General features: G+C 42.4%; 1 protein-coding gene across 10 annotated transcripts in view; it reads right to left on the bottom strand.

Annotated features, from left to right (window-relative positions):
* plekha6 (pleckstrin homology domain containing, family A member 6) overlaps positions 1–16,004 on the bottom strand; it is a 150,167-nt gene that overhangs the window by 82,377 nt on the left and 51,786 nt on the right. For 3 of the 10 annotated variants that reach the window (XM_071203231.1, XM_071203237.1, XM_071203239.1), the window contains exon 1: positions 10,444–10,572. The exons of 1 other annotated variant lie outside the window; for it this stretch is intronic. In XM_071203231.1, coding sequence (XP_071059332.1) covers positions 10,444–10,475 — 32 coding nt within the window. In that variant the 5' untranslated portion in view covers positions 10,476–10,572. Of the gene's footprint in view, positions 1–10,443; positions 10,575–16,004 lie in introns of those variants that run through there. 6 more of the 10 variants (XM_071203232.1, XM_071203233.1, XM_034082758.2 and 3 more) reach the window with 4 other exon arrangements.

Below are 16,004 nucleotides of genomic sequence, written 5' to 3'. Positions count from 1 at the left end.
CAATGTGGAGCTGACATCCATGGTCGGTGTCACAACAGATGGAGCGCCAGCCATGGTCGGGAGAAAGGCGGGTGCTGTCTCTTTGCTCAGCGACAAAGTGGCCAATAACGGAGGTGAGAACCTAATCAAATATCACTGCATAATTCACCAAGAAGCCGCTTGAAATGAAACATGTCATGGACATTGTTGTCAAGACAGTGAATTTCCTAAAGTCCAGAGGTCTGAATCACCGTCAATTCAAAACTTTTTTGGTGCAATCAGAGGCTGAATTTGGTGACGTCATATACTTCACTGCTGTCAGGTGGCTGAGCAGAGGTGCCACACTGAAGCGTTTTTTTTATTTGAGGAAAGAAATCGCTGAGTTCATGCAATCAAAAGGACAAGATCTTCCACAGTTAAGTGACACTGAATGGCTTTGTGACCTAGCGTTCCTTTCTCAGCGATCTCAATGTGAAGCTGCAGGGACATGGGAAGCTCATTTCCACATTGTTTGACAGCGTCAAAGCTTTCCAGCGAAAACTTCAACTACTGCAGGGACAGCTCAGAGAGGGGGATCTAACCCATTTCCCGCCTGCAAGGTGCTCGCAGGTGAATGTGACGTTTTACATCATCTGTGTTCAGACAAGAACCACAACCTCATGGAAAAACTTCTAGAGGAATTCCACCACCGCTTCTCGGACTTCAGTGACCACGAGAAGTCATTCAACCTATTCCAAGATCCCTTCACATGTGCACCCGAAGAAGAGCCTGCAGAAATGCAGTTCGAGCTCATCGACCTGCAGGAGAGCTCTGAGGCCAAAGCAGCATATCGAGACAGGAATCTCATCGAGTTCTACAAAAGACTTTCCCCATCTGCGTACCCTGCACTTCGCCAACATGCCATCAGAATGGCCTCTCTGTTCGGAAGCACATACATTTGTGAGAAAACCTTCTCCACCATGGCCATCAACAAATCCAAGATCCAGGCTGCCGGATGCCCATCTACATGCTGTCCTTCGTATAGCAACAACGGAGATGGAACCGGACATCAAAGGAATACTAGCCAACAGAAGACAGCACCATAAATCCCATTCAAAGTAGGAAAAGGTATGTTGATGACAGGCAATAATAGCCGATTTGTGTTACAAATACAACAACAATAATTATAACAATGATGATGATGCATACTGTGTTATTATGGTCTTTGGTAAGCTTCTATTTTAAAAGTCTCTTTCTCTCCCTCCCCCCTCTCTGTCTCTCTGTATTTGTCTTGCTCTGCAAGCTATCCTGTGGTGCTTGAGTAGCCGGAATTGGTTCTGAATCAGGGCCCTGCTGATAAGACAGGAAATCCACAGCATATCACTCACTCCAGCACAATACGCTCTCTCTCTGTGCGTGCGCAAGGCACTTTTGAGACAAATTAATGTTTGATTAATCTTAATGTATAGTGTATACTGTATGTATAATTGGTTAGTACAATAAAGAAAGGATTTGTTTTGGAATTATTTTGTGTTCCGTTTTCTCTTGGGTGGCCCTCAATCCAATATTGGGTACCTAAATTGGCCCTCACTCATCAAAACTTTGAGAACCCCTGGTTTAAGGGCTGTAGAATAAACCCAGGTAGTTTATCCAATGTTTTAACATGACCTGCGCTGTATTGCAGACCCAATGGATATGATCCCTATGGGAGTAGAAGAGGAGGGATGGTAATAGCGGGAAGTATGTTACATGGGGAACCACGGCACTAATAGAGTTCGCCACAGAGTAGTTAAAAGCTTGGACACACAAGATGTGGCTTCTGAGAAGATTGCTGGAATAATTTAAGAGCGGTAGGCTACATATATTTTGGCATTTGGGAATGTGGCTCTGGTCGTTCCAGAAGGCGACGGAGGTCCTTGGTAATAGTCAATGTGGTTTGATCCCTGGACGGATGGACCTGAGCTATGGTAATAGGGACCTTGTGAACTGGTGGCGGGGTGGTTGCGGTAACTGGTCCCACTGGTGTAAAAGGGGATTGAAGGTGTAAAAGGGGATTGAAGGAGACAAGGGGGTCGACCTAGAGCAGCGCAGACGGACCCGATGGAAACTGGGGGTTAAGAGCTGCTGGTTTAATGAATTAAGATCGAGACACCCCAGGTGAATAGGGTAATTTGTTTAACTTAAAGGTATCAGCTAGACATTTCTCCAGTTAATTACTTACAATAAGGCAATTGTTTTTTGTATTACAAGTTTTCTGAAAAGCATGTTTAAATATGCATATTATCCATTATCTCATTAAATATGCACATATTTTAACACATTTCAGGACATCTGAACTTTGGATAAAGCCAGGTTCAAAATTGTTGTTTCATTTTGTAGTCATATTAGTATCGAAGGCTTTTACAGAAGGGATATTGGATATCTCTTTTATCACTCCATAAATCAGAAAATACTGTCAACAGCCCTAAAATATAAATTTTCGCCATGTTTTTAGGTATACAATGTTATATAATTCAGGCTATGAATGGTATATGAACAAACCCTTCTGCAAAAGCCTTCATAATATTGATAGGAATATAACTGGAAGGTTTGGTGTATGTACGTGCTACTGAAGTTGACATTTCGAACTCAGAGTAGGAGATAAAACTCATTTTGAGAAAACGACCTTTAAAGATTGCAGTGAGGCGCTAGCTAAACCCTCCTGTTCTTTGGATGACAGCTTGCGCATCGACGCACTACGTGAAGGTATTTCATGTTCGGGGTCATTTGTTTTTTGTATAACCTTGCTTCGTGCAAGTGACAATTGTTGTCGTCTTCTCTGTGAACGTTTTTTTCACCGTTCTTTTGCCATTTTGAGATTTACATTTCTAGCGGAAAGCTAATCAGGAAGTGTTTTAGCACACCACGTGACGCATCTGAACGAATCACGTTGTCAGAAATTGACACCAGCCAATGAGATTTTGTTTCTTGGTTTAAGACCCCTTTGTGCTTTCACGATTGGTTGCTGATACAAAGGAAATGACCATATTTGGATCCAATGAGATTGTGCAGGAGAGACACAGCTTTCCAACGATATCTCTGTTGACATGGTGCACACAGCGGTCGCGGTACTTTATTACATTCGAATTTTAACTTTTGGTGAATTTAGGAGAAATCTACAGACGCAAATGTGTACGCAAATGTGTACGTGTACTGGCCAGGGAGAGCCAGGCCCTCCCATTTGACATTCCTGCCCTCCCCCAAAAAACACATTTTTAATTATTTATAAAAATTAAAAAATATATATATTTTATTTTTTTAATTATAAATAAACTGTGAACTTTTATGATACGATGTATGTGATGTCAGATAGTAACTACAAAAAAAATCGCAGGCTACGTCAAATAAATGCATGTGTCTGTTGTGATTTGTGATTCATTTAGACCAATCACAGCGTCACACTCTGCCGCCTATTCTGGATTTGTTTATTGTGCATTCTGTAGACTCCCATTTATGTTTGAATTACAAAATGCAGATCAGAAATTGGCTTAAAAGGTCTAAGGATTTATTAAAACGAAATAGCGATGAAAGAACTGCAGCCGATGCAGCTGCACGCCTTAATGTCACAAGCTTGACCTCGGCAAACCCCGGGGCTGAGTTAGCGAGCCCAATCCTTGACTCATCAAGGCGGCCGCCACCAACGCTGTCCTCCGAGGCAGGTGAAACTGGATCGTTATCCAGGGAGATTGTTTTCAGGAAAGAAGCGCACTTTTGCCGCTGCATGGTACAACAACAGACCATGGTTTGAATATTCGTTCAAAGCAGACGCAGCCTTTTGTTTCCCCTGTAGACAGTTTAAAGTAAATACGTCTTCATCTGATGCGGCTTTTACTGTCAAAGGCTTTTGCGACCGGAAACACGCATTACAGACTGATAAAGGACTGCTAAGGCATGCCGCATCAAAAGACGTTATTACGTGAGCTGTCGTTGATATTATAGCTTTTTTAGCTGTCAACCAACTCCCTCTCAGAGGTGACCACGGTTCACTCCACAGCATGTCAGGCAGTGGGCTCTTCCTATCGCTGTTTGAGTATACGCTTGCAGTACAAAGATGCAGAGTTGGCTAAAATAATGTTCTAAGTTAGCTCGGCTGAGTGAAAGGATGCACCTGCAGTGCATAGGAAAATAAACCATGCCCAAGGCGGGCTAAACAGTTCATCGTCTCCGTCTCTACTATTTCTCTCTGAGTGCAGCGATGAAGAAGCTGCCATCCTTAACCAGTGTGCCTTGCTCGTGATTTACCAGTGTCTGTGCTGCCACGCACACAATGTTTCAAAGGTGGTTTCTATGTTGCCCTTTATTTGTGTATGTATTTGCGATAAGTGTGCGTCTTTACGTGATGCTGTTGGCCTTGCTGTTGGCCTTGCTGTTTGATATATATTGTGCCGCAGGCCCGCAGCACATGACGGTTTTGTGTGCCCTCCCATGAAAATGATACGCCCTCCCTTTAGATTTGTTCTGGAGCCGGGTCTGAGTAGGGGCCCTAGGCAGAAGGGGTGGTATCGAGTGATTACGATAAGAGCCAGCCATATAGCTGGTCGGTAAGGGGAAGGGAGAACAATGGGCAAGAAAAAAGAGAAGAGAAAGTACAATGCTACAATATGCTTTAGGTAAAAGAATATAAAACCATAAAAGTTCATAATTATATATGTATTTGTTGGTGGAGTAGTGTTGCATGGTGTACCGATACTTGAAAGGTACCGCGATACCCTGCCGTTAAAAACGGTACGATTCCTCCGTTTCATTAGTATCGGTACTTTAAGAATGACGGGGGAAAGTACTCGGGTGAGAAAGCGCTGGTTTAATAAGAGCCGTGTGTGTTCAGCGCTCTGCTTCCACTCCCTGCACTGCAGCCGTGCCTGCAGTCCCGCCCCTCTCAAGCACGCTCTAAGTCCCTCCCCTCTCTCGTGCACACGCTAGCTGCCAGAGCATGTGAGAAAACGAGAAGCATGGCTGCAAGTCGGAGTGAAACTGCCGCTGCGCCTCGGCTTGTTGACAAAAAAGACGCCAGAAGCTAAATTTGGAAGTATTTTAGCTATATCTCTGACGGCCCGTCCACACAGCGGCGTGCGTTGACGCGGTGATGTCACTTTTAGCCGAAATGCATCGTGGGAAGCGACGTGGAGCGTAACTGGCGTGGCTCGCTGCAAAAGTTGAGCAATGTTCAACTTTTGACGCCTCGGCGAGGCGTCAGCCAATCGAATCATATGCCAGTACAAGCTCTAGCCAATCAAACCGCTGCTTGTGTGTCAGGGGCGGGAGATTCATGTGATTGGTTGTTGGTCGAGTTTCAGACACGCACGCCGCTGTGTGGACGGGCCGTGACAGTGAGGGCAAGCCTACGGACACCACGAGGCCTGTCTGTAAGAAATGTATTAATTTTATTTAATACGAATTCTTGTCATTTATTTTATTTATTGTTCTCATTGTTTAAAAGTTTGTGTTATGGTTCTGGTGTGAAATAAAGCACAATAATTACATTTAAGACTGTTTCCCTTTTTTTAAGAAAAGTATTGAAAAATAATCGGAATCGCAATTCTTGACTTGGTATCGGTATCGAAACCAACATGTTGGTATCGTGACAACACTATGGTGGAGTAGTTAGAACAATATGGAGATTTTTCGTTTGTTAAATAGCAATAACGATTGTCAGGGTGGACAGGTAAAACGGTGGGAGTCCAGGAGGTGATGAGGTAGCTTGTGAGGAGTATTAATCTTCTGTGTGCACGGAAGATTACAAAAAAATACAAGATTAAAATAGGTTTAAAAGAGGCAATATAGCAGAGGTAGTTTAAAAGGTAAGCGTTCCCAACGTTTCACCGATAGGCTTTGCCAGAGGAGGGTTAGGCATGTGTTGGTTATGGTTAACGTTAGGATAAGTCTCCAGGAAATGCATGTAAGTCAATGCAATGTCCCCTGAAGTGTGTGTGTGTGTGTGTGTGTGTGTGTGTGTGTGTGTGTGTGTGTGTGTGTGTGTGTGTGTGTGTGTGTGTGTGTGTGTGTGTGTGTGTGTGTGTGTGTGTGTGTGTGTGTGTGTGTGTGTGTGTGTGTGTGTGTGTGTGCGCAGGATAGGGCCCTCCTGCTCAAAGAGCTCATCAGACAGTTAGAGCAGGGGTGGGGCCACCCCAGGTGCCCCCCTGGAACGTGATGTGGTAAGTCAACAAGAAGTAGCAGCAGTTATTTTAACGAAAAACATCATTTTATGGAGGTATCTAGTGTTATTTTTCATATCTGGATCCATTGGCGTTGTTTGGCCTGGGCTATAGAAAAAATATATATGATAAAGTAGTACAAGTACTTTTGGGTCTATGTGTGTCATTCAAGCTCGGCTCTGTTTGTGTGTGTGTTCGTGTGTCTGGCACGAGCGCATTTTCTGTGAGTGCGCGATCGAGGAACGGTACGTCCACACGGTTCCGTTGCGTGCGTTCCCATTCACTTTGAATGTGGTGACGTCAAGCTTTGCCTCCGTTGCTTGCTTCGAAAGTTGAGAAAATGTAAACTTTTAAGGTAAAGGACTCTGAGGGTTTAGACAGTTAACTTTAGTCTAAGTTATCTCCGTGCATCTCAATCAGTTTGATCATCATTTGGGTAAACAAATATTTCCAAGGCACACCTTTATATAATTATTATAGTATAGTCGGCCTCATTGCACTGGCTTCCAATTCGGTTCAGAATTGATTTTAAACTCCTTGTATTTGTTTTTAAAGCACTACATGGGCTGGCTCCTGCCTATATACTGTAGCAGAACTCCTCCATCGCTACACCCCAGCCAGAGCCTTAAGGTCGGCTGACCAGCTGCAGCTGGCCATAGGCTCTGGAACACTCTGCCCCTCCATGTGCGGTCGGCCCAGACTCTAGGGGGTTTTAAATCTACACTAACGACTCACTTCTTCTCTCTGGCCTGGTTTTATATTTGCTGTTGTCAATTATTGTCTTCTGTTTTGCTAAGTGTTTTTATTGCTTGTACAGCACTTTGGCTCGACCAAAAATCCTTTTTAAATGTGCTATATAAATAAAACATGATTTGATTTGAATCCCCCACATAAAACATGTTCACACATCATATTAGTGATATTGATATATACAGTATATATTTTTGAATGTACAAAAGTCGGGTTGGGCTAAGCCCACGATGTTCCAAGATCCAAGCAACGCCCCTGTCTGGATCTGGTCTATCATTTTACAGTTCTGTGCCCCAGGTTGGCCACCCCAGCAAAGAAATGGTAGACCCTGTGCTAGAGATAAACAGGCTGTTAGATCCCTGACGGAACCATCATCACCTTTTAGGCTCTGCTCTGCTGCACATGTATATAGTCTTTTCAAAATAAACTTCCAAATACGGTTTGCTTAGTTTTTGGTTTTATATGCAACAAAAGCACTTGGTGAGGTTTATCTCACAAAAGTACTCGGTTGGGTTTAGGAAAATAAAAATTAGAGTCTGCTTATAATAATTAGACTTTCCATTGCCGACTGCACAGCTAGTTTGGCTGTTCAACTGAAGCGGTTCCCAGGTGTCCTCTACTCAAACTCAGTCACTCAAAGGAATGTTTCCCATGTAGCTCTCTTCCACCGGGTGTGGGGGCTGTTCTGTTCTGTCAAAGGATACATATCATATTCAAGGCACTCATTAGAAGCAAGCACTATCAGATAACTAAATGCATTTATATAGATATTTATTCATGATTTAAATTCATAAATAATTCAGTGTAAACATGAACAGAGGTAGAAACAGCATGTCTATGCTTCAGAACACTCCTTTCTGACGAGCTGCAGTAATATGGTTGGTTATCGAAGTAAGCTGAACAAAAGCTTCTTCTGAACATCTATCATGTGCTATGTTCAGTGGGGTCCGGTGCCTTACTCAAAGGCACCTCGGCAGAGTCCAGGAGGTCCACCTATCAGTATAGTATCTGATCCGAGCCACACAAGGGGCCATGAAAATATATCTTCTAAGAAAAAGTGGTCTTGTGGCTTAATTTGCCCCATCTAGGGGTAAGTTGATCCAAGTCAAGGTCTGAATTGAACCATCTGGGGGTAAATTGATCAAAGTCATTAAATCAAGTTTAAACCTCAGCATAAGTTAAAAATGAAATCATCCTTTCTCTGCCACTTCCTGCTTTGGTGTCTGCACTGTAGTGACACCTGTTTCGTCAGCATTATAAATCATGTTTGGAGGGAATTAGGGCTGCACGATATTGAAAAAAACTGACATTGCGATTTTTTTTTTAACTATATTTAACCGGATTAAGGTATTGTCCTCCTGTGCCTCGCTCATTGTTTACCGGTGTTTTGATGGTCTGCAAACTAGCGGGGCGGGGCCTGCTGTGATCTGATCAAGAATGATTGTGATTGGTGGTTTGCTGTGCATGCAGAACCTGCATGTCACTCACTCAAGTACCCCTGACATGAGAGCCGTGCACGTTTTCCTTTTGTAGCAAGCAGCAAAATAATTGTAACATGATGTGTTTGAGTTAATTCACCTACTTAAGCCCTGAGCCTGTTTTTCAGGTCTCAGGCGAAAATGACATTCCCAGAACAAATGACCATATCTTCCCTTCTAAAAGGGTTACATTAATAATCTTTTCTCTCAAAGTAATGATAAACCTGTGAGTTGGATGTAGAAAAGTCAGAATCAATATACATATTTTTTATTTTAAAGAAAATTCAGATTGAACATAGTAAAAAATTGTAAATGATAGTGTCCGTCCAAAAATTATGTTGTACTTACAGTGAAAACTAACCTTGGATGATGGTAAGGTAGACTAAAAGCTTTAGGAATCCAAAGTACAACATATAATAAGTACCCTGTATCAAGATTGATGTAAAACAAGTGACATTTGACCTTTTTAGAGAGATTTAGCAACAAAAAAACACTTCTGGGGTCATTTGGGTGGATTTTCCATATCTCACTTGGTTGATTTTGACGAATAAAATCTCTTTATAACCGCTAGAGCCAATGGAATCGAGGGAAAGTTCTACACACACCAACACATGAACAAATAATTAGTGAGAGTGACGCGTAGCCAAAACCGGAAGCTGCATATACTCTGGTGGCTACCATTAGCAGCTAACTTTTGTGCTCCGACTTTTACATAAAAATGGAATTATGGATTACAAACAATTGCTTCAAAGCCACAGATATATTATCAACCTATGGATCAACCGATTCAGCCGCATTTTTTCTCGTTTTAATGCAATTGAACACGTCTTTTGATCAGATTGACAGCTACGGTGAGACGATCTCCCGTAAAAGCTCCGTAAAGGTACGTGTTGTGATGTCTGTGTTTGCTTCCCCTGTCGCGAGATCGGATCGTTAGTGATGAGACTATACTTAAATAATCTGTGGAGTCTCAGCTTTAATCGGATATATTGTATGTGCAGTTTCCATAAGTAATAAGGGTATCTTTATTTTGAATTCTGTGCTAAAGTGCGTTAGCATTTAAAAAAAAAAAAATGAATAAAACCGCACGTCCCTGCGGTGTGAATATCGCGCATGCGCATATCGCGGTTATCGCCATGACACGATATATCGTTCAGCCCTAGAGGGAATTCATGTCAGTAAAACAAACCTGAAAGAGCCAGATCAGAATCAGAATGAGCTAAAAAATATACTTTGCTGATTGATGGGCTAGTCAGTGATAGTTATTCATGTTATCAAATATGCTTATTCTCTCATCTGTCTATCACTTTAACCAGATTGTCAAATAACTCCTGCCAGGCATACGGCAGGAAAGATGGTGGTGGGCCTTGATGATTGAACCAATCCAGACCAAATAGAGTAGAATTCATTCTATCAAGATACAGTTTTTAGCTACACAAGACCAGTTACCCTTAGCTGACCTACTGGATCATGTGATCTGAACCACTGGCTCAACCTACCCCACAGCCACTTGTTTGGAAAAAAACTGTCTAGCTTAGTCCTTCATGCTAATCTTTAGCTAAATGATTCACATGGTTTTACATCTTGCTGAATAACCAACATGTATGATACATATTTTCAGACCTGGTTAATTTGATCTATTTCACCATTACTGCATCACCGTGACCCGTGACACTCAGGCACAAACAGAACACTGCATCACACATACACCACTGTCACATGGTGTGCACACACACACACACACACACACACACACACACACACACACACACACACACACACACACACACACACACACACACACACACACACACACACACACACACACACACACACACACACACACACACACACACACACACACACAGTACTCTATACAGTATAACAGCGTATGGTTTCCTGTGTTTCCTGCCTGGCACTGCATTGCAGTACTCTCTGACCTCAAAGCTCCTGACTGTCCACTCCTCCATCATCCTCCCCTCCTCCTTCCCTCCTCCTCCCCTCTCTACCTCGTCTTGTCCTAAATCCAGCCCTGCGTTTCAGTCCCTTCCTCGTCCTTTACATACCTGGCTCTCCTGTCCACACGGAACTTCAGCATCCTCCTCCGGATAAGGCATGTACCGACAGAGACGGGACGCTAGGACGGACGGGTGGAGGGGAGATGGAGCGAAGAGCAGAGAGGGGGCCGAGGGGAAGGAAGACGCTCGTCGCTGTCCTCTCCTCTCTCCTTTAGACTGCATGCCTCTCTCTCTGCCTGTTTCCCCACCTGTTTCACCCTCCTCCTCTCTCTCTTTATCCCCTCCTCTCTCACTCTCACACACACACACACACACACACACACACACACACACACACACACACACACACACACACACACACACACACACACACACACACACACACACACACACACACACACACACACACACACACACACACACACACACACACACACCTTCCGGCTGAGAATTGCAACACTCAGCTTATTCAGTCCCCTCAGTCTGGGTGATATATGCTCTATCTTTATTTAAGTCTCTCTCTCCCTCTTAATCTAATTTGCTGTCCACCTCTCTCTCTCTCTCTCTCTCTCTCTCTCTCTCTCTCTCTCTCTCTCTCTCTCTTTTGCTCCATGCTTTATTGGTGTACAATCGTAGAAACATAATAATAATAATAATGTGTTTCATTTAAAAAGCACTTAATATTTGACTTCAAATCCCGAAGTGCTACAACCAGTGCTTGAATTGGGCCGGTACTCACCGGTATGCAGTACCGGCACTTCTGATTTGTACCCATGTGGTACCGGCACTGCTTACTGAGTACCGGCAAGGTGCCGGTACTCAGTAAGATGCCGGTACTCAGCCACCGGTGGCACGTCATGACGCATGACAACAATATGCCCAGCGTACCTAGATGCGTCATGAGATGCCGCCGGCGTGGCTTAATAATAGTGCGAAAAGACAGCAGTTGTCGCCGGACAAGGAGCCGACTGCAAATACAGAAAATGCTGTGCCTGTGTTAGAAATGTTGTCTGACAGGGAGCCTTCCCTGGTCGAGCCTCCTGCTCCAAGTTCTGCATAAACCACTGTCTGGATTCCACTGTGTCCTCCCTGGCAGCTCCATTGATTCCCTCTTTCCTTTCCTGCTGAAAGATGAGTGTACTCGGGGACTAGGAGTCATTTAACCAGCCGCCAGTAGGAGTCAGGCTTTACTTTCTTTTATATCCATAAAGAAAAAGTAAATCTGTTTACAGTTCTGTTTCATTTGGATGTTGAGAGATGTATCCATATATCTCTTCATTTTGCTCTCAAAGTGCCCCAGATTGATGCATCTAATCTTCCCTCTAAGAGGGTGTCAGGTCCACTCCCCACTTATATAAATAGCACTTTACCACTGCACCCCCTCTAATCTCAGATGCACCCTGAGTCATTTTGTTTAAGTACAGTGAGCCTTTCTAAAATATACAGTAAATAGACAAACCCACCAGCATTATAGGTTATACTATGACTTTGAGCCAAATTCTTGTTTTTGGGCTGTATAAATAAATTGACTTGAAACGGTTGCTGATTTAGAGTACTGGCACCTTTTGTATTCCAATTCAAGCACTGGCTCCAAGCAGTGAGCATGAACAGTATAAAAACATTACACAACACGGTATAATTAATCAAATAAAATAAAATAAAAGGGTGGTAATAAACATCTGATGTGGCCAAAGACCAAATATATATATATATATATATACACTGAACAAAAATATAAATGCAACACTTTAGTTTTTGCTCCCATTTTTCATGAGATGAACTCAAAGATCTAAAACATTTTCTTTATACACAAAATAACCATTTCTCTCAAATATTGTTCACAAATCTGAAAAAAATCTGTGATAGCACTTCTCCTTTGCCGAGATAATCCATCCCACCTCACAGGTGTGGCATATCAAGATGCTGATTAGACAGCCTGATTATTGTACAGGTGTGCCTTAGGCTGGCCACAATAAAAGGCCACTCTGAAATGTTCAGTTTTATCACACAGCACAATGCCACAGATGTCGCAAGTTTTGAGGGAGCGTGCAATTGGCATGCTGACAGCAGGAATGTCCACCATAGCAAAATGTTTTAGATCTTTGAGTTCATCTCATGAAAAATGGGAGCAAAAACAAAAGTGTTGCATTTATATTTTTGGATAGAATGGGTAGTTGGGTACTGTTAGAAATTAAAATCAATGTTTTATGGCATCATTTAGTTTAAAACATACCGTCAGCTTAAAAGATGTTTTAGTCTGAAAGAACCAGAAGTTCTCACACAATCTTAATGCCAAGCTTTTATTCTGAAAATCCTTCATCTCCGGTTAGCATTTAGCATGTGGCTAATATGCCTTTTCCTAGAGATGTGAATATAGAAGTGAAATGACACGGAGTGTTGCTACATCTATAGACATCGAGATATTATTATTGCTGAATATTAAATGAAGGTACAGTTTATTTATACAATTTACAGACGTGGGTAGCATATGACGACTTCCGGGGCTACCGTAAATGATAACTGCCGTAAAGTATTTCCAGTATTATTAAAGTATCGATTGAAGCCGTTAAAATGCAATAAATGAAAAGTCATGAAAGAGAATATGAGGAGAAAAGGCGTGTTTAGTATGTATTGAATGTACAATGTCTGAATCCTCTGTTATGTGCTACGGACATTGAAGATCGGAGGCGGGCGGACCCCCTACAACGCCAACCGGCACACGAGGAGGGGCCATCGGAGGATACTTAAGGAGCTGACATGCATGTTTGGGGTCTCTCTCCTTTGCTCTCGAGACCCCGAGAACACAGCTGTTTTCTCTTTGAACCATCTTCTGCCTGTAACATTATCGCGCCATTTTAATTAAAGTACCCATTTGAACCTTATGCCAGAGACTCCATTGGTCTCATTTATCCTAAGCTTCTGTCCTGGACGTGAGAATAACGAACAAAGCTAATAATTGGTGTTTTCCCCGACGTGATTTCACTGGACCGGGAGAGACAACGCCAGCTGTTCACCGGAGACGCTGCCAACCGTTCGACACACAAAAGAGCTCAAGTAATTGAAGTGAGTGTTAGTCTAACAACAGTTTGGAACTGTTTAAAAAAGTCCTTTCAGAGAATAGGCTTGATTAAGGTTTAAGACTTTATCAGTGGTTTTTCTGTTCTGTTTTTAACCAGACATTGCGTGTGGATTACGATACGGAGTTACGGCGGCATTACGTTGACAAAACGACGGTCCTTAATGGTGGATTGCTAGTTTCTATATTTGTGCCAACATGCTGTGTGTAAATAGCAACAGATAATCATAGTGACTTTTAAAGTCAAATATTACGTAGATAGGTTTATGGCTTATGCGTAAGGGTTCCTAATTTTAAGAGAGGATATCCTTAGGGTAAAGCCCATTTTTTCATAGTAAACTAGATAGAAATGGTGTTGTTTTGTCTTGTATTTTCTAAACTATAACTTACCACACCAGTGGTTCCCTTTGTTATGGTTCATTTAAAGATCACCCGCCATTATTTAAACTCCTCTGTGAGAGCCACATGTCACTACCCGATCTGTCCCCCTGCCCGATCGGTACTGCGCATGTGCGAGATGGTCCGGAAGTCCGGACGGCAACCCAAGATGGACACTTGACACACAGTGGCTTTTAGCAAAGCTCAAAAAGAAAAACCGAGAGAGATCAATTATTGTTATTACAACGTGACTTCACTATTATTTTACAACTCTTTTTATGGGGTTCTTTTATTTAGGGTTAAGTACATTGTCAGAATAAGTGAGAAATGAATTTAACTTCTGTTAGATAGCCATATGCAAAAATGTATGGCATATGGGTATCTAACAGAAGTTAAATTCATTTCTCACTTATTCTGACAATGTACTTAACCCCACATAAAAGAACCCAATAAAAAGAGTTGTTAAATAATAGTGAAGTCACGTTGTAATAACAATAACTCATCTCTCTCGGTTTTTCTTTTTGAGCTTTGCTAAAAGCCACTGTGTCAAGTGTCCATCGTGGGTTGCCGTCCGGAGCTGTCCAATATGGCGGACCATCTCGCACATGCGCAGTACCGATCGGGCAGGGGGACGGATCGGGTAGTGACACCACATGGTGTACTTTCAAAACTCTTTGTTCTTCAGGTTAGGGGTTGAAAAATCAGTCGCCATCTTGTTTTGTCCTCATGTTGACAAACAAACACATGGCAGTTGCTATTTTGTGAAATGCAAATTCAAAGTACTCCTGTGTTTGTTCCCATCCATGTAGTTTCACTCCTATGAGGCCGAGTCATTTTTCTGACCTCCATCTTGTGAAGAACAAATCATACTTCTTGTCACAGTTGGAACTAGAAAATAGTTCATTTTTCTAAATCAGGTTGTCTATACATATTGAAGTTTGGTGTTTGTAAATAAGGACTATTGTATTTTGTGTTCTGTAGTGAGTTGTTAGATACCAGATTTGTAGGCTTTCCGAACGGATTGTTGAAGTATTTGTGCTTGCAAAATGTGTTTTGGCTTGTTTATGCTTTATTGTTTAACCATATTGTAATTTTCTTCCCATTTGAAAGCACAGGAGCAACATTATAAATAAAACACATCTTAGGTAAAGATACAATTATATTCTGAAGTTTAATTAGTTTAACACATACAGTGGGGCAACAAAGTATTTAGTCAGCCACCAATTGTGCAAGTTCTCCCACTTGAAAAGATGAGAGAGGCCTGTAATTTTCATCCTAGGTACACTTCAAATATGAGAGACAGGATGGGGGGAAAGAATCCAGGAAATCACATTGTAGGATTTTTAATGAATTAATTGGTAAATTCCTCAGTAAAATAAGTATTTGGTCACCTACAAACAAACAAGATTTCTGGCTCTCACATACCTGTAACTTCTTCTTTAAGAGCCTCCTCTGTCCTCCACTTGTTAACTGTATTAAAAGCACCTGTTTGAACTCGTTATCAGTATAAAAGACACCTGTCAACAACCTCAAACAGTCACACTCCCACTATGGCCAAGACCAGAGATGAGGTCGTTACTAAAGAAATGTAATATATTACATATTACTTTAAAAAAAAAAAAGTAATATATTACTCTACTTCGTTACTTTACTCGCAGGGCCGGCCCGCCCCTCCCTACGGGCAGATCACGCAGACTGCTAAAGTTTCAAATGTTCTCTTTAGTTCAGTTTCCATTGTCGCATAAGACTGATCCAGATCCTGAATGTTTTCCTATCTGACCGTGGCTGTCCTCTGTCTCCTGCTATCTGTATTTTGCGCAGTATATCTCTGCTCACGCTGTTGCGTCGGCGTGTTCTCCTGCGTGTTGGCCATGTGTCGCACTGGAACACACCGCAAAGACTTCAGCCGAGCACGTACGAAACTGCGCATGCGTGAGTGGCAATAACAGTATTCGTCATTCAAAACAGGCAACAACCGGAAGACAGAGAAGAAGATCAGACTACGTGATATAAACACACAACAAATAGCTGTGCGTTAGCTTCACCTTAGCATGTGTTCTTTGCAGGTGTTTCCAGCAGTGGATAACAGCTTCTGGCCTGGACACAGTTTGCACCTCACCGTCACATTCCTGTCTATTCTTCGGACGAACTCAAC

This window comes from Pseudochaenichthys georgianus, chromosome 5 (genome assembly GCF_902827115.2).
Source record: "Pseudochaenichthys georgianus chromosome 5, fPseGeo1.2, whole genome shotgun sequence".
NCBI classification, from domain to species: Eukaryota; Metazoa; Chordata; class Actinopteri; order Perciformes; family Channichthyidae; genus Pseudochaenichthys; species Pseudochaenichthys georgianus.
This window is presented reverse-complemented; position numbering and strand designations above follow the sequence as displayed.